General features: G+C 42.3%; 1 protein-coding gene across 5 annotated transcripts in view; it reads left to right on the forward strand.

The window, feature by feature from the left end:
• SYTL5 (synaptotagmin like 5) overlaps positions 1 to 26,452 on the forward strand; it is a 120,955-nt gene that overhangs the window by 38,419 nt on the left and 56,084 nt on the right. For 4 of the 5 annotated variants that reach the window (XR_009762774.1, XM_061627406.1, XM_061627409.1 and 1 more), the window contains exons 2-3: positions 7,302 to 7,696; positions 20,583 to 20,795. Coding sequence is in view for 4 of the 5 variants with exons in the window: in XM_061627406.1 (XP_061483390.1) it covers positions 7,578 to 7,696; positions 20,583 to 20,795 (332 nt within the window). In the remaining variant the exon portion in view is untranslated. Of the gene's footprint in view, positions 1 to 5,691; positions 5,710 to 7,301; positions 7,697 to 20,582; positions 20,796 to 26,452 lie in introns of those variants that run through there. The other variant, XM_061627408.1, reaches the window with a different exon arrangement.

The raw sequence follows: 26,452 nt of genomic DNA on the forward strand, positions 1-26,452 counted from the left end.
CAAATACTACAGTTTGGAATTCAGCGCTGTCCCTGAAGGAATTGAAGAGATTGGAGATAAAGATATTATCGGTTCAAAAAAATTCTTGAACTGGAAGGATCTGATGGAACTTGAAATGGAGAAAGTTAACAGAATTAATCCCTGTCTTGTGTCAATGGAAAAACCTTCAAGAGATGTACTAGTGTATCACGTGGAAAAGAGGAACAGAGATGCGGCTTTGCAACAATACTTCAGTGATACGTTTGGATTTGATGGCAAGAAAATATCTGTGATGGAAGAAATTCCTATCAGACTTTTATTATATGACTATGACAGCAAGATTTTGGGGTGCGTAAAGATGGAAGATGGAAGATGGACCCAATATGGATAATGACAGAAGAGCGATTTAAAATCACTGGACTTAGTAGATTTGATGAGTGGGACTAATTGGCATGTTTATTTAGAAAAAAAAATTGATTGACATATATCTCAAGGATTGGAAACTTCTCTTTGATTTTTTGTGGAAGATTAAAATGATATGATGTTAATGAGATTTGAAACCAACTAAGATAACCGCTGGAGGAAGGTGATTTTATAATCTATTAAGAGATAGGTTTGTTATATATTATAGATTTATAGCTGAACTATGACAAATCGGAAGTCAATATTTTTATATATATATGTATTTTTTTTTGTATTGTATTAGTTATTGATTTGTGTTGTTTTCTTTTTGTATTATTTTGGTTTTGAAAATTAGAATAAAAATTAATTGGAAAAAAAAAAAAAAAGCAATTCCAACACAGACTCAGACTTGGATAAGGTCTCAACTTAAAAGAACAAGTTGAAAGAACAAGTTCCTTATCACTTGAGGCTGTGGTTCTCTGCACACTTCCCAGTTTGAGTAAGCCCCATTGAATGCATTGGGACTTGCTTCTGAGTAAACAAACATCGGATTGCACTATAAATATCTTTACAGATTGTGTAATTCATAAACATTTGATAGCCATGTTTATATAAATATTTCTTCATACTGCGTCCCAATAAGTATTTGATTTCACACTATGGTTGTAGATGATTTTTTCCTCTACATTTTATGTGTGCCCTTCTTCCTGGGGGTGGTCATGGTTCTCCGTTGTTTTCATCCTGTGGGGAGGATAGGCTGAGAGATGGTGAGTAGCACATTTAAGGTCTCTTCACCTCCACCTCCCCTTTTTAATTTGTATTTATTTTATATTTCTCCAATAACTTCCCCTGGCTGTTTTTATGTATTTTAAATATTTTTAGATTAAATAAATAGGAAATCATAATTGTGAACCTCCCTAAAAGCAATTTACCTATCCTTATGTTTTGGCAAAACGATGGTGTGAAGGCATGCTGGTAGAACAAGAGACCATGTTTGAGGCATTATAAGGTGTTTGAGGACTTTGTCACACATTACTTTTTGAGACCTGTAGATTCATGTTGGAAAGAACAAATGCAAATATTGAATGGTGGCTTGGGTGCTGTTTTTTCAGTCTATGCTGCATGCGTAGGGAAGGTGATACATAATCTGGCAGCTAGCTTCATAACATGAGAATGAACAACATTTGGATCACCATTCATTAGTTTACTTTTCTCACTATTGAGACCACTTCATATATTGCTTTTTCATGCACAGAAATTTAATCTTTGTATAGGAAAAAGTATTTTGTAAAATATGAAGGACAGTGGCTGCCCAGTCAGTATAACCACTGTACAAGATCTACTCAGCCACTGTAATTACCTTTTTGTTTTGAGTGCCCTGTTGTCTGGGTCTTGGTTCAGGTGTGGATCCAACTTTGATGTGCTTATGGAAGGGGTGTGCAAGTAGTGCTCCCCCCCAAGTGTGGAGGCTTGGACAAACATTATGTTATGGAAAACCAAAGTCTGTGTGAAATTACATATTTGGGAATGCCATCAGTGTAATCGTAAACACACTTAATAAATAATATTGAACTTGCACGTCACAAAATATTTTACGGTCATGTCCATAAGCACCAGGAGGGTAGTCGCCCAGGGGGTCTTAGTCCCTCTGCTTTTTTGGGAGTGGGGTCCCTATGTCTCCAAGCATCCTACAATCAGCATGAAAAGGGAGTGTGTTAGTCACTGAGAAGAGTCTTCTAATATGCTTCCTTGCCTCTCCTGCTGGTTGGAGCCAATCAGAGTGAAAGGAGGTGAGTCAGCCACTGAGAAGACTCTTCTCAGTTGCTAACTCTCTCCACTTACATGCTGATTGGCTCCTAGAGATTGCTGTTGTGAGAGAATGCATTAACAAAGATCTCATTCTTAATCCAGGAGCAAAAAAGGGTGTATGTGGCTGCACCTATCATGAAGGGACTCTGCACTTCTGAATTTTCTACTAAACAACTGATAAATACCTATGTAACTTTGTGTCTGGAGACTTATCATTAAGAATCACTTTCCATAATTGTAAGGAGGTATGTCCACACGCAAGCATCCCAGGCACCTAAATGAGGGGCGAGAGCAGCATAGGGACATAAGCAGATGTCTTCTACCAGGGGTTCCCAAACGTTTCTTCTACATAGACCACTTGAAAATTGCTGAGGGTCTGAAAGTATCTGAAAATTTACTATGGGCATATGCAAGATAATTAACTCCCATTAGCGATAAGAGCAAGAATTTATAATTATTATTTTAACTAAAACAAGAGGCTTATCAGTACTTTGAAGAGGTTGTTGTTATGTGCCTCCAAGTCGACTATGACTTATGGCGACCCTATGAATCAGCGACCTCCAAGAGCATCTGTCATGTACCACCCTGTTCAGATCTTGTAAGTTCAGGTCTGTGGCTTCCTTTATGGAATCAATCCATCTCTTGTTTGGTCTTCCTCTTTTTCTACTCCCTTCTGTTTTTCCCAGCATTATTGTCTTTTCTAATGAATCATGTCTTCTCATTATGTGTCCAAAGTATGACAACCTCAGTTTCATCATTTTAGCTTCTACTGACAGTTCTGGTTTAATTTGTTCTAACACCCAATTATTTGTCTTTTTTGCAGTCCATGGTATGCACAAAGCACTCCTCGAACACCACATTTCAAAGGAGTTGATTTTTCTCTTACCTGCTTTTTTCACTGTCCAACTTTCACATCCACACATAGAGATAGGGAATACCATGGTCTGAATGATCCTGACTTTAGTGTTCAGTGATACATCTTTGCATTGAGGACCTTTTCTAGTTATCTCACAGCTGCCCTCCCCAGTCCTAGCCTTCTTCTGATTTCTTGACTATTGTCTCCATTTTGGTTAATGACTGTGCCAAGGTACCGTATATTCCGGCGTATAAGACGACTGGGCGTATAAGACGACCCCCAACTTTTGAGAAGACTTTCCTGGGTTCGGCCCTTACTTGGCATAAACCAACTGAAGGGCCTCAGTTAGACAGGCCCCATTGGTTTCAGTAGGTCTACTCTGGGTAGAACTACCACTGGATAAAATCCTATGTGCGCACTGACTCAAGAGTAAACCCAATGGTACCGGGCGGTGCTTAGGGCTGCATCCGACGCTACTCAGAAGAGACCCACTGAAATTGGTGCAACTAAGCCAGCTACCTCTACTAGTTTCCATGGGGCTACTCTCGAGTCAGGATGAAGCAGGGCCGAATGGCACCCCCGCAGGCACACTGACTCGGGCAGCAAGCCCAGTAGAACTCGGCCCGAGAAGGCCGGCGTGACACCGGATCGGGGCCACCGGTCATCGGCGGGAAAGAGACAAGGAGAAAGCCTCACCTTCGTCGGAATCCCGCGCGCGGCCGCTATGCTCTCCATCCTCTTCATCAGCGGGGCTGTCTAGCTCCTCCTCCTCGAAGCTCGCGGCGGCAGCGGCGGGGGGCGGAGGCCCCGGCGGCGGCAGCGCGGGAGAAACCAGCGCTGCGACACTCATGGCCGAAGCGGGGAGGAGGAGGAGGAGAAGGAGAAGGCTCCACCACCGCCGCCCAAGGCACCCGGTGCTTTTTTCCTCACAGCGGCGAGCCGGTTTGTGGTTGTTTTTTTTTTTTAACTCCCTATCACAGGCAGCCGCAAGCTGCCCCCCCCGCCTCCTACGAGCAGGCGTGCGAACCACTTCCGCTCCTTCCTTTCCTTCCTTCCTTGGCTGGCTTCTTCCTCCTTTAATTGTGTTTGGACCACTGCGCCACCCGTAGGGTGTAAGGCGCAGCGATACTCCGGCAGCGTTTGCAGCCGTAGACTTAATGTTTTAGACTCACGTGCCCGCCAAGCGTCTCCGGGGTCAGTTTGGGAGCCCTTCCTCGGCCCGCCCACTTTTGTTTCTTGTAGAAGACAGCAATGCCTCAGTTGGCGAAGTACCCGTATATTCCGGCGTATAAGACGACACCCGGCGTATAAGACGACACCCGACTTTGGAGATTTTCCGGGGTTAAAAAGTCGTCTTATACGCCGGAATATACGGTATTGATAATCTTTGACAAGTTCAATGTCCTCATTATTAACTTTAAAGTTACATAAATCTCCTGTTATCATTACTTTAGTCTTCTTGGTGTTCAGCTGTAGTCCTGCTTTTGTGCTTTCCTCTTTAACTTTCATCAGCATTCGTTTCAGATCATTACTGGTTTCTGCTAAGAGTATGGTATCATCTACATGTCTTAAATTACTGATATTTCTCCTTCAATTTTCACACCTCCTCATCTTGGGCCAGTCTCGCTTTCCATATGATGTGTTCTACATATAGATTAAACAAATAGGATGATAAAATACACCCGCCTCACATCCTTTCCGATGGGGAACCAGTTGATTTCTCCATATTCTGTCCGTACACTAGCCTCTTGCCCAGAGTATAGGTTGTGCATCAGAACAGTCAGATACTGTGGTACCCCCATTTCTTTTAAAACCATTCCATAGTTTTTTGTTATCTACACAATCAAAGAGTTTGCTGTAATCTGTAAAGCACAGGGTGATTTTCTTCTGAAATACCTTGGTCCATTCCATTATCCAGCATATGCTTGCAATATGATCTCTGGTGCTTCTTCCCTTTCTAAGTCCAGCTTGGATTTTTTTTTCCAGAGAGCCGGTTGTTAAATATTTACCAGCACACCACTGGTTCTAACCTATCCTGGGACCTGCTGATGAAGGGTGGGCAATAATGATATTAAGAATCAGTAAAATTCCTTATGGTGACTTTGCTAGCTCAGACCCGAGAGCCATAGTTCATGCAGGAGGTCCCAGATTCAATTGTTTGTATCTCTTGGTAGAGCTGAGAGAGACTCCTATCTGAAACCCCGAGGAGCTGCTGTCAGTCACTGTAGGAAATACAAAGCTAGATGGATGAATGGCCTGACTTGGGATAAGGCAGCTTCCTAGACCTAACCACGTTTTACATTTCCAGAGAAATCTCTATTACATTAGAGTGGTTAGGCACTGTAAATGGTGGTCGGTAAGTCTCCTTGAATGACTGGCATTTCTTCTTTTCACTTCAATGTTTGCCAAAGATGGCTTTATAAGAGGGAAGACTTTCCCACCTTCCTTTGAAAATTCAGTGGGTTGGTGTTAAAAGTATTTCCTTGTACTTTGATAACCAGGTGCTGGTGGTAAATATTGCATCACATACATTGCTGGGTGTGTGCATTGTGCAAACATGACTGATGGAAGAACAGCTGGTTTTTCTAGTTTTTTTTATAGAGTCTGCTGCAGCAGCATTCTGTGACTACAGAAAGTACTTCTGCTTTTATACTGTGGACACGGTAAGGCCTGTGTATTTAGAATATTGTTTGAAGAATTATTTTCATTTTAAAACACCCAGTAACTTATCATGCTGTCCTGGAAAATAAGAGTAAGAAACAGGTTTTGTAAGTATGCTTATCCTAATAGGAGTCATATTTTACTGAGTAGGAAATTTACTGGCTATTTTGTTTTACTTCATGAGGTCTCAATCAATGAAGCTGAAGCTCAGTGAAGAAAGTTACAATTGCTCTGTGATACCATCTAAAACATCACATGATTATGGTAGCGTCGGCTGATTAGAATACTTTCTGATTAAATATTTTTAGTGTGGAAGCTGTAGTTCAAGAATGATGCTAAGTTGTCATCCTTTTACAGCAATTCTGGGAGTTGTGTTACTACTCTGAACTGACTGCACTACAATGACTGCTGTTTTACCCAAGACACTTAAACTGGCATATTGTTTGGTCTCTAGCAATAAACTGGAATCGTAGTATAGACAAAGAGCCAGTTTTTAAATATGATTACGAGGCACCTCATTAATTGTTTTTATTGGCCAGAAATTAGACTGCTCTTTCTTACCTATTCTATTCCTAGAAAATCCCTGCTAAGGCAACTAATACTATTTTAGACTGTTTAGGGGATTAGAAAACACCTCAGTGTGGCCATGTTGCATTATGGGAATATCTTGGTTCAGTACAGCAACAACAAGTATGTGCAAACTGACAAGTCATGGATGGTTTGCACAGTAACAAGCCTTTATCATCGGTCATGCTCATGTATGACAAAAGTGAGTGCATAATAATTAATCATTGCTTTCCAATAGACTATCTGTCTGTTCAGGAATCATCCACTTATCACTTGACACATGTCCTAATAATAGCATCCTTGCTCCAGGTTATCTGCTGGGTATTGATTAAGAAGTGAATGTGAATCGATCTAAGAGAAGTATTTTCTATTTGATGGTATTGATAGCCTTTTCCCTCTCTATTGTAATATTTCCCTCAAAGTTAATGGAGAATATCAGTTAAGAAACAAGAAGGGAAAATGGGATGGAGAAATGAATAAGATTTATGACATTTTTGGTATAAGTAAATTGTAAATATGTGTTTGAATCTTGGAAGCACATATTAGTAGTTGCCTGCCAAATCACAAATTAGTCATAGGATTATTCTATTATGTGGTTATAGTGTGTTCTAGTGACTGGTATGAATATATTTGAGAAAAGTATTTTAGTCATGTGATAGAGCATCAGTTAACTCTTTTCTGTGCTCCCAGTTGTAATGCAAACTGAACTTGCCAGAGTCTGACTTTGAATTTGTGAATTGACTATTATATATACACAGTATGGCCATCTCCAGTATATTCAGTTGCAACTGTCATAGGCTGAGAAAATCAGGGCTTGTTCCTACTGTGTCCATTGGATGTAACTGATGTATTTTAGTATCTGTGGGACAGACTTAGTGTCACAGAAGTCTACAGTGGATGTTGTGAATATGCCAGCAGTTATGTGTGTGTTACTGTCTTGAAGTCACCAAACCATTGTTTTTTTAGGCTGCTCAAGGAAAACAACGTTCATGTAAAAATAATTCCTTATTGTCACTTTCATTTTCAGGTACCAAGAATCAAAATAACCAGCTTTTTATGAAAATTATGAACTTGAGGATTATCTATGACTGAAGACCAGCAGCATGTTCAGGAGTTCCAGCAAAACTGCAGTACACACTCAAGTCACTTAGCTGGACTTAAATGTATGAGTTAGCTGCTATTAGATGATCTACTGACTGTGTAACTCTTAGTCCTTTGCAATGATATGCCTTTAAACTCTATATCACGATTCACGCTCCATCTTCAAACTGCATAAATTATAAAATAATACAATTAAATCAACATGTCAAAAAACGTGGAGATTATCAATTTATCATTTTTACTGGAACATGAAAGGGAAATGATATTGGGGGTACTGAAGAGAGATGAATACTTGAAAAAAATTGAAGATAAAAGAATCAGGTAATTTATTTTATTTATTTTGTGGTATTTAAATTACTAAATATTGGAGTTAGTTTTAGATATTTGTGGATATGTTGTTCAATTTTGTGATCTGGTCTTCTTCCATTGTGTTTAGCTCTGTGCTTAAGCCTTGCAGCAACTGGTGTGATGGGTTAGACTGGAATATTTTTTTTAGATTTTTCATTCCATTAGTCATGACCCATCAACATAGAAATAATCAATACTAAAGCATTGCCTAATCAGTAAGTAGAAGCTGTAATACACAGGAATTCTGCATATGCATGCGATAACCAAGTAGATGGTGGATAAGCTTCAGCCGTTTGCTTAATTGTGATTGACTTTTCTGGAGAAGGCTTGACATTATAGCGGGTAGCTTTCTTTTCTTGTGTAGATCTTTTCTTTATGGTTTTTAAAGATATAGTGTAGTACAATTATTGCTATCTCGTAGTTACAGCTCAGGGGTGGGTCGACTTCAGACATGTGGTATCTTTTTTTAACTAGAAGCCTGAAGTCCAACACCCATAGTTGCTCAGGTGAGTGGACAGAAGGTAAGAATTAAAGAACAGGATAACTCTGAGCACATGGTCAGCCCAGGAAATTGTGATCAGTACCAGAACTGAGCTCACAAATCCTCTCACACAAAAATCCACATACCATGCACTTTAAAGCACATGGTTCCTCCAAAGAATTCTGGGAACTTTAGTTTACCTCTCTCAGAGCTACAGTTCCCAGGATTCTTTGGGGGAAATAATGTGCTTTTAAACATGTGTACACAGCCTTGTTTTCTTCCCCAAATGTTCCTTTTCAGCAACCTAATTTAGAAGAAAAAGCTTTTTAATTGTTGCTCTTGTAAGATAATTGGAATTCAAAAATCCTTGCCAATCCCTTGTAAAATTACCTAGAGCTCTTCCAGTAGGTCCTGATCTACTCATCCCTGGTCTTGTTGATAACATGCATGTGCTGTTGACTTGTAGTTTAAATTTGCTGTAGACTAAAATGATTGCCTTGCTCTTTAATATTTTATGAAGGCATGTTTATATATTTATTTATTTATTGTACTTATATACCATCCCATAGCCGAAGCTCTCTGGGCAGTTTACAGTAACTAAAAACATTAAAAACAAATATACAAATTTAAAACACATCTAATTTAAAACACAATTTAAAATTTTAAAACAATTGAAAAACACATGCTAAAATGCCTGGGAGAAGAGGAAAGTCTTGACCTGGTGCCGAAAAGATAACAGTGTTGGCGCCAGGCATACCTCATCAGGGAGATCATTCCATAATTTGGGGGCCACCACTGAGAAGGCCCTCTCCCTTGCTGCCAGACTCCCAGCTGCCCTCCGAGTAGGCACCCAGAGGAGGGCCTTGGATGTTGAGCGTAGTGTACAGGTGGGTTCGTATCGGGAGAGGTGTTCCATCAGGTATTGTGGTCCCAAGCCATGTAAGGCTTTATAGGTTAAAACCAGCACCTTGAATTGAGCTCGGAAACATACAGGCAGCCAATGCAAGCGGGCCAGAATTGGTTTTATATGTTCGAACTGTCTGGTCCCTGTTACCAATCTGGCCGTTGCATTTTGCGCAAGCTGCACTTTCCAAATCGTCTTCAAAAGCAGCCCCACGTAGAGTGCATTGCAGTAATCTAACTTGGAGGTTACCAGAGCATGGACAACTGAAGCCAGGTTATCCCTGTCCAGATAGGGGTGTAGTTGGGCCACCAACCAAAGTTGGTAGAAGGCACTCGGTGCCACCGAGGCTACCTGAGCCTCAACTGACAGAGATGGTTCTAGGAGAACCCCCAAGCTACAAACCTGCTCCTTCAGGGGGAGTGCAACCCCATCCAGGCCACATTGGACATCCACCATCCGGTCAGAAGAACCACCCACTAGCAGCGTCTCAGTTTTGTCTGGATTGAGCCTCAGTTTATTAGTCCTCATCCAGTCCATTGTCGCAGCCAGGCACCGGTTCAGCACATTGACAGCCTCACTTGAAGAAGATGAAAAGGAGAAATAGAGCTGTGTGTCATCAGCATACTGATGGCAACGCACTCCAAAGCTCTGGATGACCGCACCCAGTGGTTTCATGTGGATGTTGAACAGCATGTGGGACAGAACTGACCCCTGTGGATTCCCATACTGGAGAGTCCAGGGTGCTGAGCAATGTTCCCCAAGCACCACCTTCTGGAGCCAACCCGCCAAGTAGGAGCGGAACTACCACCATGCAGTCCCTCCCACTCCGAACTCAGCCAGTCTTCCCAGAAGGATACCATGGTCGATGCTATCGAAAGCCGCTGAAAGATCAAGAAGAATCAACAGAGTCACACTCTCCCTGTCTCTTTGCCGACAAAGGTCATCATGATCTATGATTTTATACAGGGCGACCAAGGTTGTTTCTGTGCCAAAACCAGGCCTGAAACTCAACTGAAATGGATCCAGATAATCGGTCTCATCCAAGAGTGTCTGGAGCTGGCCCGCAACCACTTGTTCAAGGACCTTGCCAGGGCCGGCCCCAGGCATGCCAGGGTCCTTGGGTACCAGCCTGCCCTGGGCCCCTCCGCGATCTGCGGAACTTAAGCATCCACAGACCACAAGACAAGAGCTTCTGCACCGCCCGCCATCCCCACGCTTCACCTACTTTTCCATTGTTTTTTGCAGCTTGTGCAGGTTTACCATCAATCAAGATGGCGGCCGAGGTTTCCCTAAGGGGCTGAAGCCTCTGCCGCCATCTTTGTTGATGGCAGCAACGCACGTGTGTAGCACGCATGCGTGCCATCAGCCAAAATGGCGACAGAGGCTTCAGCCCCTTAAGGAAACCTCAGCCACCAACTTGATTGATGGCAAACCTGCGCACTGCAAAAAACAACGGAAAAGTAGGTAAAGTGGGGGGATGGCGGTCCGCGGATGCTTCCACTGATCGCGGAAGGAGAGCAGAGGGCCCCCTATAGCTCCAGGGGCCCTTGGGCCAGGGCCCCACCTGGCCGCCGTTTAGAACCGGCCTTGGACCTTGCCCAGGAATGGAACATTTTCCACCAGCCTATAGTTATTAAGATTTTCTGGGTCCAGGGAGGGTCTCTTCAGGAGTGGTCTCACTACCACCTCTTCCAGGCAGCCAGGGACCACCCCCTCTCGCAGAGATGCAGTAATCACATTCCTGACTCAGATGGCTGTTGAATAATCTTTATCCTCCATTTAGAAGGGATTAGCTTATTAACCCTCATAGTACATTTTTATGTGGCACTTATATGGTATACTGTCTGATTCTTAATATAAAAGCTCTTCGTTTAATCTAAGAATATAGGTGGCTAGTATGAAACTGCTACCGTGTGACACAAATTAACAAGGCCTAAATTAAACCAATGCTTTGCATCCTGCAGACAGTTTTACAAAGTGGTTGCTATTCACACAAAAAACAACATAGTAGTAAGACATACTAAACAGTTGTTGTTGTTGTTGTTAGAATTAGAATTTATATCTTGCCCTTCCTCCTGAAGTAGCCCAGGGCAGAAAACATAAAACAATTTAACAAGAAAATAAAAACATATTAAAAACAGTTAAAACATTCCAAAACATAAATACAATAAAAAGTTCTAAAACACAATTTAAAAATATTCTTTCATCAGTGATCTTTGTGTTGGCAAGAACAGTCCCCTTCAGCCATCAAATGCCTGGGTAAACAGGAATGTTTCAAATTCCTCCTGAAAGTCAATAGTGATTGAGACATGTACACCTTACTGGGCATTTCACAAACAGGGAGCCACCATTGACAAGACCTTATCATGGGTCAGCACCAACTGGGCAGCACTCAGTGGCAGCATCACCCACAAGGCCTCACCTGCCAAACATAGGGTCCAAGAAGGTGTTCTTTTAGATACTTGGGTTCCAAGCCATTTGGGTTTTATATGCTAGTACTGAAACCTTGAATTGGACCTATTTATTTATTTTATTTATTGCATTTGTATACCGTCCCATAGCTGAAGCTCTCTGCCTAGTAGCTCACTGCCAGCCAGTGCAGTGCTTTCCGGACCAATGACACTTGTTCCCATTGGGCTGCCCTGCTTACTGGCCTAGCAGCCACATTCTACACTAGCTGCAGCCTACAGACCATCTTCGAGGGCAGCCCACCTTACAAGGTCAAGTAAGGGCAGGTACAGCAGATTACAGTAGTCCAAACAGGAAGTCACCAGAGCGTGGACGACTAATGCCAGGCTATTCTAGTCAAGGAATGACTGTAACTAGCAAATCAGTCTAGGCTGAGCAAAAGCACCCTAGCCACAGAAGCTACTTGAGGCTCTAGTGATAAGTTGGAATCCAGGAGTATTCCCAGACTACAAACCTGTTCCTCCAAGGAGGGTACCACCTCTCCCAAAACTGGGTTGTACATCTAACTCCCAGACATGGGAACCATCCACCCACAGCACTTCTGTCTTATCAGGATTCCGCCTGAGTTTGTTGGCCCCCATCCATCCCATCACTGCCTCCAGACACCTGTCCAACACCTTCACAGCCTGTCCTGATTCAGATGGAATGGAGAGAGAGAGCTGTGTGTCATCAACATAATGGTGACACCATGCCCCAAATCCCTGAATAACAGCTCCAAGTAGATGTTGAATACCATAGGAGACATCATGGACCCTTTTGGAACCCACAGCTCAAAAGCCGTGGAACCTTGCAAGAATCTCCTAGTACTACTCTCTGGTAGCAGCCCTGCAAGTAGGAGCAGAACCACTGCAATACAGTGCTTACATGTTCAGTGGTGTCAAAAGCCATTGAGAGATCAAGGAGAACCAATAGGGTCACATTGCCCCTGTCTCTCTCCCGTTAAAGGCAATCAATCAGGGCCACTAAGGCTGTTCCAAAAGCAGACCAGAAACCAGACTGGAATGGATCTAGATAATCTGCTTCCTCCAGGCATGCCTGCAGCTGACCAATCACCACTGTCTCAATCATTTTGCTTAGGAAGAGAATATTAGAGACTGGATGGTAGTTTTCAAAAACCTCTGGATCCAGGGAGAATCTTTCAAAGCAGTGGGCATGAGTCCTTCCAGTAGTGAGGCATTGACTACTCCCTGGACCCATCCAGTCAATCCCCTCCTATTAGATTTTACCAACCACAATGGGCAGGGATGAAGATGTCACGTAGTTAGCCTCACTGCCACAAGCGTCCTGTCCTCATTCATGGGCTGCAACAACTGAATCTGATCCCACAAGCTGTAATTTGACAGTGCTAAAAGGACCTCCAACAAGCCTGAAACAATTGTGGCATCAAGTTCAGCATGAATCCAAATAATTTTCCCCTCAAAGTGATTCACAAATCTCTCACAACAGGCTATTGAGCAGTCCATTGTTGATGATGTCACCCTGATCTGGACCAATCTGTTTACCACTCTAAACAGTTCTGCTGGGTGATTTGCTGAGGATGCAATAGAGGCCGAGAGATACATTCTCTTCACCACCACCATTGCTCTGTGGTAGGAATGGCTATGTACTCATACCTCTATTTGGTCAGATTCGTACCATAACTTGAGCCATCTGTGCTGTAGCCGATGTCCAGCCTACTTCAACACCCAAAGCTCCTCAGTAAACCAGTGAGCCTTTTGGACTCCCCATGGTCGGAGAGGGTTCTTAGGAGGATCATGTCGATGGCCCCTTCCATCTCACCATTTAGCATGACAAGAATATGACTTGGCGAGCCTTGAGCTTGCTCATGCCCCACCCTTTTCTTCTGATGCAGCTGTGAGAAGGAATTTGGAAGTTTTCGTTTCCATTTTTGCTTAACCAGAGCTTGTTGTGCTGTCTAAAACATTGAACTGTGGTTAGTGTTTGTTCAAAACAAGCCAACTTCAGACCATTGATTTCAAGTGGGCTTGTTTCAAACAAACTATTGTTAACACTAACTACCCTTTGTCAGTTCTGATTACAGTTGTGGTTAAGGAAGAACAGGAACAAAAGTTTCTGAGGTCCTCACAGCCATACCAGAGGAGAGGAGGGGAGTTAGAGGTTCACCACAACTTAACATCATGCTAAACTGTAGTTTAGCAGTTGAGTACCCAATGTGAGCCCTCCAAATGCTTTTAGGTTCCAATTCCCATCAGTCTGACCCAGCACAGCCAATGGTCAGAGATGATGTGAACTGCAGTCCAACAATATCTGGAGAGCACCGCATTTGGCTATTTTTGTCTTAGCATGACTTGTGAACACTGCCAATATTTTTATTGGAACCAAGTGAAAATTGCAAAACAGTGAGCTAGCTTTCAAGTTTCATACAATAAGCTTGTATTTTATTTTATTTTTTGTCTGTCCAGGTAACAAGTGTGTGTATATGTATGTATGTATATTTATGTGTATGTGTATGTGTGTGTCCAAAATAAATTTCATACAGAGAGTAGAAGGGGAAATACTTAATAGGCAACAAAGTTGCCTGTGCACAGAGAGAAATGGCCAGCTCAGAACACAAATCTGATGCTTTAAAAATCAAAATGCAGGGCAGCAGATGACTAACAATTTGCTGTTGTGCAGACATAGTCATCCTTCATCTCACTGACTTTAGTTGGTTTAGGCATGCCTTCTCTTTGTAGGAACAGCAGTAAGTAACATGAAGCAAGCAGAGCAGAATGCACTTAGTGCCTCTTCACAGAGGGATGTTAATGTGACATTTCAATAGAAGTACATGGCTGGAAAAAATTCAAGCAGGGAAGGTCTCAAAGTCTAAGAGTTTGTGAACATCAAGAGTACAATAGAGCCCTTTACCCTTTGTCTAAAATTACTACTTAGCCATATTTTTATTTGTACCCCCTTTCTTAGCAGCGCTTCAGTGTCAATAGCATATATTTACCTGACTTTCTGAGTATCTAAATGTTCCACATGGCTAAAGTTGTACTGAAAATTCCAGTAGCGCTGCAGGTGTAGTTGGTGAAAACATTGTTAACTGAGCTCTTATATCAACTTTGTAATATTTAAGTTTAAGTTAGGAGCTTTCAGGTATCTAAAATAACAGGTCTGTTCATCTGCTATGGTCAACTGCTGACATTCTCCTCTGAGTGTCCTTGCTGCTAGAGTAAGATGGATGTCAGCCCAGGAGTGGGATCATTGGATGTGGTGCCCTGCTTGTGGAACTTCCGCCCAAGAGAGGCTCACCTGGTACCTATGCTGCTTTTTGGTGCCAGGTAAAGGCTGTTTTCTTTTCCCAGCATTTTAAAAAGCTTTTTAGATTTAAATTGGTTTGGCCCTTCTACTGCTTTTAATTGCTGATTTTTTTATTACGAGTTGGTACTCGTGTTTCAAACTCCTACTCTGCCTCTGGAGATAAGGAAAGATACAACATACACTGTAATGTGATATGTTCCTTGATCGTAAAATTCTGAAATGAAATTTGATAGCATGTTCAGGATACAATCCTACATTTCAAGTTCAAATACCAGCTCAACTTACTTGCATCCATTTTCAAGTAGGCTAAGAAAAAATACAATGCAGTATCTCCTCTGAACATTGAGATTCCATTTGTTTTCAAACTAGGGGAGGAAAGATGCAAGACCCATTGTAATGGGATATTTGAACACTGTGATTTACTAGTATACTTAGATTTTTATTCCTTTAATTCCTTTTTATTTATTTTAGTCTTAAAAGTTAGTTCTGGCTTTTGGCAAAAGTATGTAACTGAGCTGCAAGTGAGTTTATTCTACTGATGCACAATATTCTTTTTTCATAGTGTTTGACACAGCTAGCTAGTGGCTGTTTAGAAGCTGTGGTAATGGTAGGTTGAGATCTGATGACTCATTCTTCTCCTCCATCTCTTGTACTCTTGGAACACTTAATTCTTCCAATTTTGAAATCAGAGCACGTTGTCCCAGTCATTCAGTGATTCACTCTTGAATACACCACAAGGAAATAAGGAAGGGAGTATATATAAAATGTGGCTATCTGAATTGGCTTTATCAAGAACGGTACTATCAAACATGTCAAGTGGGGCATTTTATTTGTTTGTCTGATTTGTGTCCTTCCTTTTTCTAAGGGGCTTGGAGTTGCATTCCTGGGGCTCCTGCATAGTGCCTTCCAGTTCTGGGCTAGGCCCAGATCTACTTGTCTTCAAAGAATGGCCTGCAACATGTACCATTAGACCATTCTCTGGGTCACTTTTGATATTACATAAGTCCTTCCACTGATTTTCTTTCAGTTGTTTAGTATGGAAGCTGCTGTTTTTATGGAAGCATATAATTTAAGAGCTGGAAGGGACTAAGTTGCCATATAGTTTGTTTGTTTAGGCAGTTGTATACCACCTAATCACCTCTGAGTAGTTCAGAGTTTAAAATAAATAAAATACAAATACAGTCAACACTACCTATAACAATCAATATATAAAAGCAACATCTTCACCACAAAATTTATAAATCTACCAACCCAAAGGCAGAATCACCTACCTATCTTTCCCCTCAAATCTAATGCCAAATTGTGGTTTGACATGTCCATTGATTTCTATTCAATCCCTGGGATGTTTAAAAATAGCTTCTCATGTGAACCAGGAAGTGACCTATTCAGACAATGCAATTGAACATCCTGTTCTTTATATTTCTCTGGATCCATCCTCCCTTTCTAGCCTCTCCATTCCATTCCTCCCATCTTGCTATCAGCTGTTTCCCCTGCCCCCGAGTCTCAACATTCAGTGCCATTGAGTTCTTACAGGGCTGTTTTTGGGGTCTTATATTTCCCCCTGAAGATTTTTCAATATCTGCAACCTTGCAGTGTTACCCTGAGTTTGCAAATAAATTCTTTTGTGTGTAGAAGGTATTCTGACTACATAAGCATGATCATAGGATCATGCTTATGCTGGGTCAAACACGAAAACTGAGGCATTTAAATAGGAAGTACAAGATGCTCTTTAAAGCCAGGGTGGGTATTTTCTCCCATAACTGTTCTAGATAGTTCCCAGATTGTTCACATTTTGTTGTAAAAATGGGTCTGATTTACAGTCAACATTTCTTAATCCTGGATCCAAGTCTTTCTCATTATTGCAGCCCTGCCTATGATATTCATCAAACCTCACCTGAAATTCAAAGGGCCTTCAGAAATAAAAGAATTTGCTCATGAGTAGGCCATGAAGGTGATGGCCAAACCTCTGTTTTTCCCCAGCACCTTGTCCTCAAAAGTGTACAGACTCTGAACATGAAAGTTCCATTTAACTATCAATTTAATTGGCCCTTAAAATTAGATGTGAGACTTGGGATAGGCTACCATAACTGCTTGAGACCATTATAGTCCAATCACTGGCTGCCTACCTAGGACTTGCCTAGGACACAGGTTTGATTGAGTTTTTTGGAAGAATCAAAATAACTGTAAAGCATAAATCCAAACAGAAACCTATAAGAGTGGATGGAGAGAACATCAGAATAAGAATTATCATTATCCTGGCAGAGTTACACTCTTACGCTTCTGTAGCAAAGCATTATGAATTTTATATCTGATAAAAGTTTTGATCTTCTCTAGGGTATCCAATCTCTAAAGGGTAAAAATGCATGTAACACAGTATTTCTCATTTCAAGTGTTTTATGAGTCAGAAATTACTTGTTCTTTGAACTACTGCAGTTTTGCAAGCTTTGTATAATTGTGCCGAGGAAAGCTTGTGGAAGCAAGATGGCTCAGCTAAAGCCATATTATTGTAACCAGCCTGTAGTCCCATACCAGACATCAGAGGGATGTTAATGTGGCGTGCATTGGGACATTGAGCCAATTTGAACAGAGCTGATATATTTGGCTGTAGTGCAAACAATTTATGGCACATATTCTGGCCATGCTGTATACAAATGCAATATCTCAGTGCAGCATGCATGTGGTTTGCTGCCCAAGCAGGGCAATTTCTTTTGATGCAGTTCCTTCCCCTTTCAGCACAACCCTAATCACATTGCATTGCACAGTTGCATTACACTTAGCAGGTGTAGGTGGAGCAGCTGCAAGGCCATCATAGAACAAATTAGCTTGATTGTCCTTGTCAGCCATGTCCAACCCCCACGTGTGGGCTTATTCTATTTACAAAAGGAGCATGGTTTTAGAAAGGCTTAATTGTTATCTCTGCAACTTGCTCTGGCAAATAATGAGCAACAAAGAAAAATGTAAAGTAAGCATAAATCTTGGCTCAGCCTAGATCCAGGATAGTACAATGCATCTTTAGAGCCTCTTCATGTTCAGCAGCTGGAAGCTTCTATTAGCTCCAGTTGATTCTGATGGTTGCTGAAGAAAGAGAGGTAGCAGAATGCTCTGGTTTCATTTTAGGTATATGAAAACAAAACCATCTTTTGAGGATTGGAATTGCAGTTTCTGCACTGCACATTAGACTAAATTGTGCCCCACAGTTGTAACTTGAGCAGCTCTGTAAGGACTGACTGTTCGTTTAATTTTATTAAGTACACAGAAAAGTCTTTTAAAGTAGGACATCATTATTAATCTGTTGTTTTAGTAATGAAGAGCTTAACATAATTTATTGCATTTAATTTCAGAGACATGTCTAAAGGCTTGAATTAAACTGAGGCCAGCATGTTCTTAAGTATCACTACTATTTCATCACCTAGAGCTATTGTTTATACCCTGACTTAATATTATTTATTTATTTACTTTATTGTACTTATATACCACCCCATAGCCGAAGCTCTCTGGGCAGTTTACAGTAACTAAAAACATTAAAACAAATATACAAATTTAAAAACACATCTTTTAAAAACAATTTAAAACACAATTTAAAAATTTAGAACAATTTAATAGTTCATAACATGCCTTTTCTCCCCTAGCCAGATAGATATCATATGGAATTATATTCAGTCTTTGTCCTTCAATTTTTTCTTCTTTTCCTTTTCACCTATTGTTAAAGCATTTGTGCTTAAGCCTGCAGTTGGGGAGGCAGAAGCAGGACTGGGAACACCACATGGGAGAGGGTCAAACTTCTCCCCCCTCCATACTGTAGTACCATCAAATTACCCTGCAAAGCTTTTATTCCCTCCAGGAGAGAAGCAGGATTGCAGCGTGTGGTGTGGGCTTACCTATCCCTTCTTTGTGCACTATGGTCCTGATGTGGATTTCCCTCTCTTCTCTCCTCTACTCCCAACTCCTATAGCTACAATTTTATAGAAAAACCCCCAGGTGTGTGAAATACAGCCACACATTTCACATGTTGTCTGATTTGGCCCTTGATACTCAGATTAAAAACTAGGTTTGGTCATTGTCTAGAAACACGTGTGTTTGGAGGCCTAACATAATGAAATTATGATAATCTTCTGGAATATGAAATACAGAATTCTTCAGACCAGTTGTATAGGATTATGATCCTAGGTAAGAAATTCATCTTGGTGATGTGGCTAAAAGGGGCTTTACTGACCAACTGGAAACTCTCTGTGTTCCTATGTTAGATGTGGGCATGCTGTGCAGCCTGGGATTATCAGTGATGTTTGCCATTTAAGGAACACTGGTAGTGTATTTCTTAAAACAACAACAACACTGGGCAATATTCAACTAAATAATTGCACAAGTGCAAGGATTACCACTAGTGCAACAGAACTTTCCCTTCTCCCCCTGTGTGTGCCCTGTGCCATCCCCAAATTTGTTCTGGAGGGTTAGGGGAATCCCTAGAACAAAGCAAGGGGGTATGTGGGAGGTGGGGGGGGGAGAAGAGGAAAAATCCTTGCACTGATGGAGCATTTGCCTTAACACTATGTTGAATACAACATTCTATTTAGTGGGCATGTGCACTGCCACCATGGTTGTCATCTTTCTCTGTGATGATTGTATCTACGGATCTGAGATGAAAAGACATTGGCCAAGGTTAGCCACTGAATCCTGTTAGACACTGAGAAAAGTTAATTCAGTGAAATAAGAGAAAAGTGAATTAAGATCCCAGCTAAATATCCATGCTATAGAGTAAGGTCCAGTGCAACTTTTCCCCCCAGAGTACTTCTTATGCATGTGATCCAGATAATTTGCTTCTGCTTTAGCCATTCTGCATCCCACAGTTCGTTCATTCTTTTACAGGTGATACTGTTTTAGTAGGTTTAATATTCAAAAGTAGATTAAGGATATTAGGCAGAGTGAGGTGGCTGCCTCATGTGGCAGATGTTGGAGGGGGCAGGAAGTGGTGGCAGGGTATTGGAGGGTGGATCTGTGTATGTATCACTGCACCCTCTAAGTTGGTCTGTTGCCCTCTGATGCAGCAGAGGACGCTGTTCATATCATCAGTGTTGAATTAAGGCTGCGTACACACCATAACCATACCTTTAAAGCACATTCAAAGCACATTTCCTTTCACTTAAAAAAAAGAATCCTGGGAACTGTAGTTCATTCAGGGTGCTTGGAATTGAAGCTCTGTGAGGGGTAAATTACACATCCCTCTGTGTGTGTGTGTGTGTGTGTGTTTTGAATGTGCTTTACAGGTATGGTGTGTATGCAGCCACATATTCAGCTGCCAGTCCATTCTGCTTTGGGACATTGTGTGTGTGTGTACATGCGCATGTGCGCTATTTGTCTTTCACCTCAAGCAGCAGAATGTCTTGGACTAGCCCTCATGAAGAGCACAACTGCAATCAGAAATTATTTTCTGTGCTTCACCTTATTTTGTATTTTAATGTGCAGGCTGCAACTTATGTCTAAACCAATGTCTTGTTCGTTTAATGTCATGTTCAGTAGATGAATATGTGAATGGACTCCACTGAAAAACAATCTGCTTTACAAAAGTTATGGAAGAAGATCTTGTTTGTGATGGCTCTGTCACACATACAAGCCAGGTTTTGATACTGCTCTCATCAGGTGATGGTCTTGCATGTTTGAGCCATTCTGTAGGTTTTTATGAAATGGAAAATATGCTTACTTCAACGCATTTTTGTGAAAGTTATGTTTGTTGTGTTTCCTTCCAGAAAATTGAAGAATGAGTTGTTGGAAGCCAAAAGGAAAGGTGGACGCCATTACCAGCAGGATAACAGCAGGGTTTGCATTCGCTGTCAGAAAAATTTGGGCTTAATCTTTGATAGAGGGGATGTCTGCCAAGCATGCAGACTCAGAGTCTGCAACAAATGCCGTGTTGTAGGAATTGGTGGCAACTGGAAATGCACAGTGTGTGATAAGATTGGGTAAGTTTTGTTCTTGGATACACTTTGACAGCAAATCAGATTTTCTGACCTCTTGTTATGATGCCATTGTCAGGCAGTATGAACATTCAGGTGATGGAGTAGGCCTGGGGTAGTGAAGCCATGCTTGGGACTGACCTAAAGAGGGTGATAAACTGTCTCCTTCTGGATGAGTATATTCTCCTGCCTCCTGCAAGCAGCTTTGTAGCCACCAACCTCAGCTGTGACCCTTCAGATGTTGTTGGATGTGAACTCCCATCATCATGCTGATTGGGGCAGATGAGAGAGTTGGAGTTCAGCAGCATCTGGAGGGCCACAAGTTCTCCACCCTTGGAAATTTAATCTTCCAAGGCACCTACTAGACAAGTAAACACATTAACAATAAAATATAAGTCTCTGTCTCTTTCATGTGTGACAGACTCAGGGGATGGCTCCTTGGAGAGGTAATAAGTACAGGCAAGCACCTTAAGGGGTAACATAGGCCACAGCTTAATTTGTTTACAGCAAGTAAGTGTGGCTGGCATGGCAGTAGGGCAAAGGATTTTCATTCTGACAGCCCCTCCTGTTAGCCAAGTATTCTCAGCTGGCCAGTCAGGAAACACCCTTGGGAGCTGGCCAATGTACAGTCCCTGTTATGGCACAGGCAAGGCGTCTGGGATCCCACTGGGCAACCTGAGGAGAATCATGTCAGACCCGACCCCTCCTGAGCTAGGGGCGAGTCCTGAGCTCTTTCTCCAAGATTTTATATGGGAGACCCCCTTACCTTTGAAATTCTGCCCACCCACTCAACTAATACTGACTTCGTGTCTGAGAGAAGGTTGGTTGCCGGCTCTTCATGCTAACTGGAACTTGTTCAGGAAGTTCAAAGAAAATGGCTCCTGTCTGTAGGGCAGCAGCCACTTTTACCCTTGCTGCCCCCCTGCCCCCGAGGGAGCTCTCACAAGACCCGCAATTTCCCCATGGGAACCACCAGAGGCCCCTGCTGCCACCTAAAGCTACTGTGCTGCCAGCCACACAAATTGGTTCTGATGCACATAGGCGTTTGGAATGGGATGGGTTTGGAATGGGTTTTACACTCTTTCTCTCTTTCTCATATGCACCATTAAAACAATGACATAAAAACAAGCAGTAGAAAAACATAGTAAAAGCGTACAATCACAGCAGTTGAGTGTAAATAAAAGGTCTTCACCTAATGCCAAAAAGACATGAGAGTGGTGCTAGGCAAGGTTCCCTAGGTAGGATGTCGCAATTGAGAGAGCCCCCTTGCTGGTCTCCATGTTGTTCACCTCTGGAGTCAAGGGTAACCCAGATAAGGGCCTCCATCAAGTACAGGCAGGTTCCGCTGCCTTTGCTAAAGCATACTCGGACCTCCATCTCCTTGGCAGTCCCTTTTGGTGACTTAGATAAGTTCCAATCAGGAAATTTCATGACTTAGTAAGGAAGAAGTCTAGCTCAACTCTGTGGATGAGAAGGGCAGAAGGTAAATCTGGATCTACCAGTTGATCTCTGAATGAATTGCAGTAGATAGGCAAGACTTTCTGATTCTCTTTTATATAACAATAGTAGCAACAAAATGACTCTAACCCTGCCCTAAACTACTGCTGAAATAAAGAAAGCCTGGTATATATTTGTGTTGATGGATTGTCAATTCTGGCTCTCAAAACAAATTCCTGGGTTCATAATTCTATATTCCTAAGTGTATGCTGTTCGCACCAGGTTCCAGTTTATGGATCTCTGGGTTCTATTAATAGAGTAAGTAGATTCTGCGAGCATGAAGTCTGGCAATCCCTGCGGTAGCTAATCTCTGCTCCACCTACAATTATCTGTACGCAGATGTAACACAGCCTGCCAACCACTACTCTGTATCAACGGCGGCTGGTGGGGCAGCGTCGCTCACCTGGCTTCCCAACCAGGAAGCTTTTAGTTACTGAGAGGGGCAGGGGCAAGGCAGTGGGGAGTTTAGTGCAGTGCAGGTGTAGCATCGGGAGTGTCTGATTGGCTCTGCCACTGCACCTGCTCCGTGCCAAGCTCTTGGCTGCCTTGACCCTTTCCCACTCGGTATGTGGTAGCAACTCACAGTGTTGGGAAGCTGGATGAGCAGCACTGCCCTGCACTGATGGCCACTACTGCTCTGAACTCCAAGCAAGATTTCTACCCCTGTAAGCTAGCAGCTAAGGGTGGTGGTGGTAGTGGTGGTGTATCTTTTAGAAGCTTTAGTTCATGTCATGCCTCATTTTACCATTTACAGTTCCCTGCTATCCAGTGATGATATCATGCATACTTGATAAAGGGAGGCGCGTTAACATTTTAAAGATGTTGTTTATTATTATCTTGGTATGTCTTCTCCAAGGAGCTCAAGGGGGTGTATATAGTTCTCCTCCTCCCTATTTTATCCTCATCACAAACCACGGGGTAGGTTAGGCTGAGAGACTGTGATTGAACCAAGGTCAGCCAGTGATTTGAATCCTGGTGTCTCAGGTCCTAAACCAATACTCTAACCACTACACCAGATTGCTAGTGCTGCCTTAATTGTTAGTTAATGCTGCCTTAACACCTGACGTGTGAAAATGCCTTTTTGTACCTTATACTGCCATGGAAGATGCCTTGAGGGCTCTAGAATCTCTGGGGGCATCACGGCCTAAGCCCTGCTGTGGGCCATTATAGCAGACAGGGAATTAGCTCTTGTAGAAGACCATAATGGCCACCCAACACAATGAAAAAGTTTAAAGCAAATTCGGAGCAAATCACTTGGATCTGTTGAATAAATGGAGGTGCTTATTAGGCAGCTATCAAGAATAAAAAGTTCCCTGAATTTCAGAGCATACAGCAGCAAAATTATACTACAAAGCACTTTACTAAGCAATGTAGGTTGGGAATTAAATGCAATGAAAGAAAATCCCCAGGTATCCTCTAACAGAACAGAGAAAGATGCAAGAGAAAGTGTTAAGTGTTTTTATAATTAGGAACAGGTCCCCATTGTACTTTGCATGTGTGAAAAATATAAAATAAGTAGTCATCTTTCTGTAATCCTTTCCCACTTTTGGCACAGGATTCCTTTTTAGCTGGTGAAGAGCAAAGTGAAGGGTACTTTAACGTTAGCTGCATAGTGATTGTGAAATATAGCACAATTATTTAAATATGGCTGCAGTTAAGCAGCTTATGTGGAAGGTATAAAGATATGTTGGCGTTAAAATCATTCTTGAAGTGGAAATGGAAATGGACTGCCTTCAAGTCGATCCCAACTTATGGCTACCCTATGAATAGGGATTTCATGGTAAGCAGTATTCAGAGGGGGTTTACCATTGCCTTCCTCTGAGGCTAGTCCTCCCCAGCTGGCTAGGGCCTGCTCAGCTTGCCACAGCTGCACAAGCCAGCCCCTTCCTTGTCCACAACTGCCAGCTGGAGGGCAAGTGGGCTCCTTGGGACTATGCAGCTTGCCCACAGCTGCACAGATGGCAGGGCACTTAACCCCTGAGCCACTCACTGTGGGGGTGATCTTTAGCTGGCCCTTGACACCCGGGAGAAGCAAGCTGGGATTTGAACTCACAGACTCTGGACTCCCAGCCAGGCTATCCTCCCCACTGTGCTATACCAGCTTTTCATTCTTGAAAACTATCTGGCATTAAATGACAGTGGTTTTCAAATGTAGTTTCTAGCTTTAGCACTACTTCTTCTATGTTACTGAGGAGTTCCTAAATATCAGACTCTCAATGCATTGCTTAAGATTCTGCAGTATATTATAGAGTTCCCGCTCCATTTCTGTGGGAACCAAATTAGGCCTTTCCTGTTCCTCTATGACAGCCTTTCCCAACCAGTGTGCCTCCAGATGTTGTTGGACCACAATTCCCATCTTTCCTGGCCATTGGCAGTGCTGGCTGAGGCTGATGGGAGTTGTGGTCCAACAACATCTGGAGGCACACTGGTTGGGAAAGGCTGCTCTATGAACTGACTGAATGTGGGTTCTAGAGCATATCCAACACTTGCTCAGCAATACACTGAAGAGGGAAACTACTGAGTCAGATCACTGATCCATCTAGCTCAATACTGTCTACACTGTCTGGCAGTGGCTCCCCAGGGTTTCAGATGGGGAACATTTCCAGTCCTACCAGGAGATTCTAGGGATTGAACTTGGGACTTTCTGCGTGCAAAGCAGATGCTCTGTAACTAACCAACGGCCTTTCCCTAATGGGTAATGGTGGGCAAACCATCTTGCAGGTATAAATGCCCGCCACGACTGCTCTTTTCATTGAGAGACTCAGAATGTAGGTGTGATAAACACACATCTAGTTAGCATACCATAGGAGTGATGGTCGCAGATCTGTCCCAATGACATAGAATCCAGAAAATCCAATTAAAGAGGAAACAGGATGCCTGGAATCTCCCTGCAGTCTTCTCTCCTCCCCCACTCCAGATTCACCTTAGAGGGAGAGATTGTAGGGCGGCAACCTTGTAATAAGTATTTACCTGAGTGCCTTTGAGTTCTTTTAATTGGACCTTCTGCTTGTACACGATTGGGGGCGGATGACTGCTAGGTGTTCCATATCACATGCATTCACATTATTACTGAAGTTAGAGTACCTCAATATTTGATTTTACCCTACAAATATAGCAAGTTGGGTAAATTTTCTAGAACAACAGAAAACAGTTAGCGAAACTGTTTATTATCATTATGAAGAAGCAGCCTAAAATGTGGGTGGAGGCTTGTGTGCTTGCAAACAAATTAAAGCTTTGATTTCTAATTTTGTCAAATGCCCCTCTCTGTTTGGTAGAGAGTGCTAATTATATCAGACAGTTGCCACATTCCAGGGTTTATTCTAACCTTTTTTCCCTATTACAACAGCAGCCAGCACACTGCCCCTCCCCAACTAGTCAAGTAATTGTCCCATAATATACTATTAGCAGGTCTAGCTGCACGTGAGAATAAACCCTGCCACATTGAATAAGTATGCAAGACATAAATTTGGATTTAGACAGCAGATTAAAAAAGGATTGATGATTCAGAAAGCATATATAGCTGTCGCAGCTCAAACATTTCTTTCTCTCTGAAATGTTAAGTTGTTATGAGCGGGAAATCTCTTTAAGCGGGGTGGCTAGCCTGGGGCCCCCATCAACTTCTGACCCCCAAAGCCTCCGTACAATTAAGAAAAAACCTCCAGCATGTGGTGCTGTTGAGCAACACTATCACACCCATGAGAGCAGGGAGGCTTCAACCTCTCCGCAGATCTCGTAAGCAGGCACAGGTAGTGATGTCACCTTTGCAAAAAGGCCTCTTTGTGCATTGCCATTATTAAAGGATCTCAAAGAGGCTTAGGAAGTGCTCTTTTCTGTTTCCTCTCTAAGTCCTTGTAGTAATGGCACCTGAGGGAGAAGGGGGCCGTTTTCAAAGGTAAAAAGAGGCTTTGTTTTTGTTCCCCATACAGCACTGCGGAAGAGATACTCCTTCACCAGTGCTGCCCTAAAGATCAAAAATAATTTTGAGAGATAATTGTCAAGAGTGTATTGATTTTCTTTCTTGGATGACAGAGTTTTTCATTACTCTATGGTTCATCGTGAGTTGTTGGCCTAATGTTTCTCGGAATGAACCCCAGTTCTCATATCAACAAGCGAGGCAGAATGGAGGACTAGGCATTTTATGTGGTTCTGCCTCCATAAAACTGCTA

The sequence above is a fragment of the Rhineura floridana genome, chromosome 5 (assembly GCF_030035675.1).
Source record: "Rhineura floridana isolate rRhiFlo1 chromosome 5, rRhiFlo1.hap2, whole genome shotgun sequence".
NCBI lineage: Eukaryota > Metazoa > Chordata > Lepidosauria > Squamata > Rhineuridae > Rhineura > Rhineura floridana.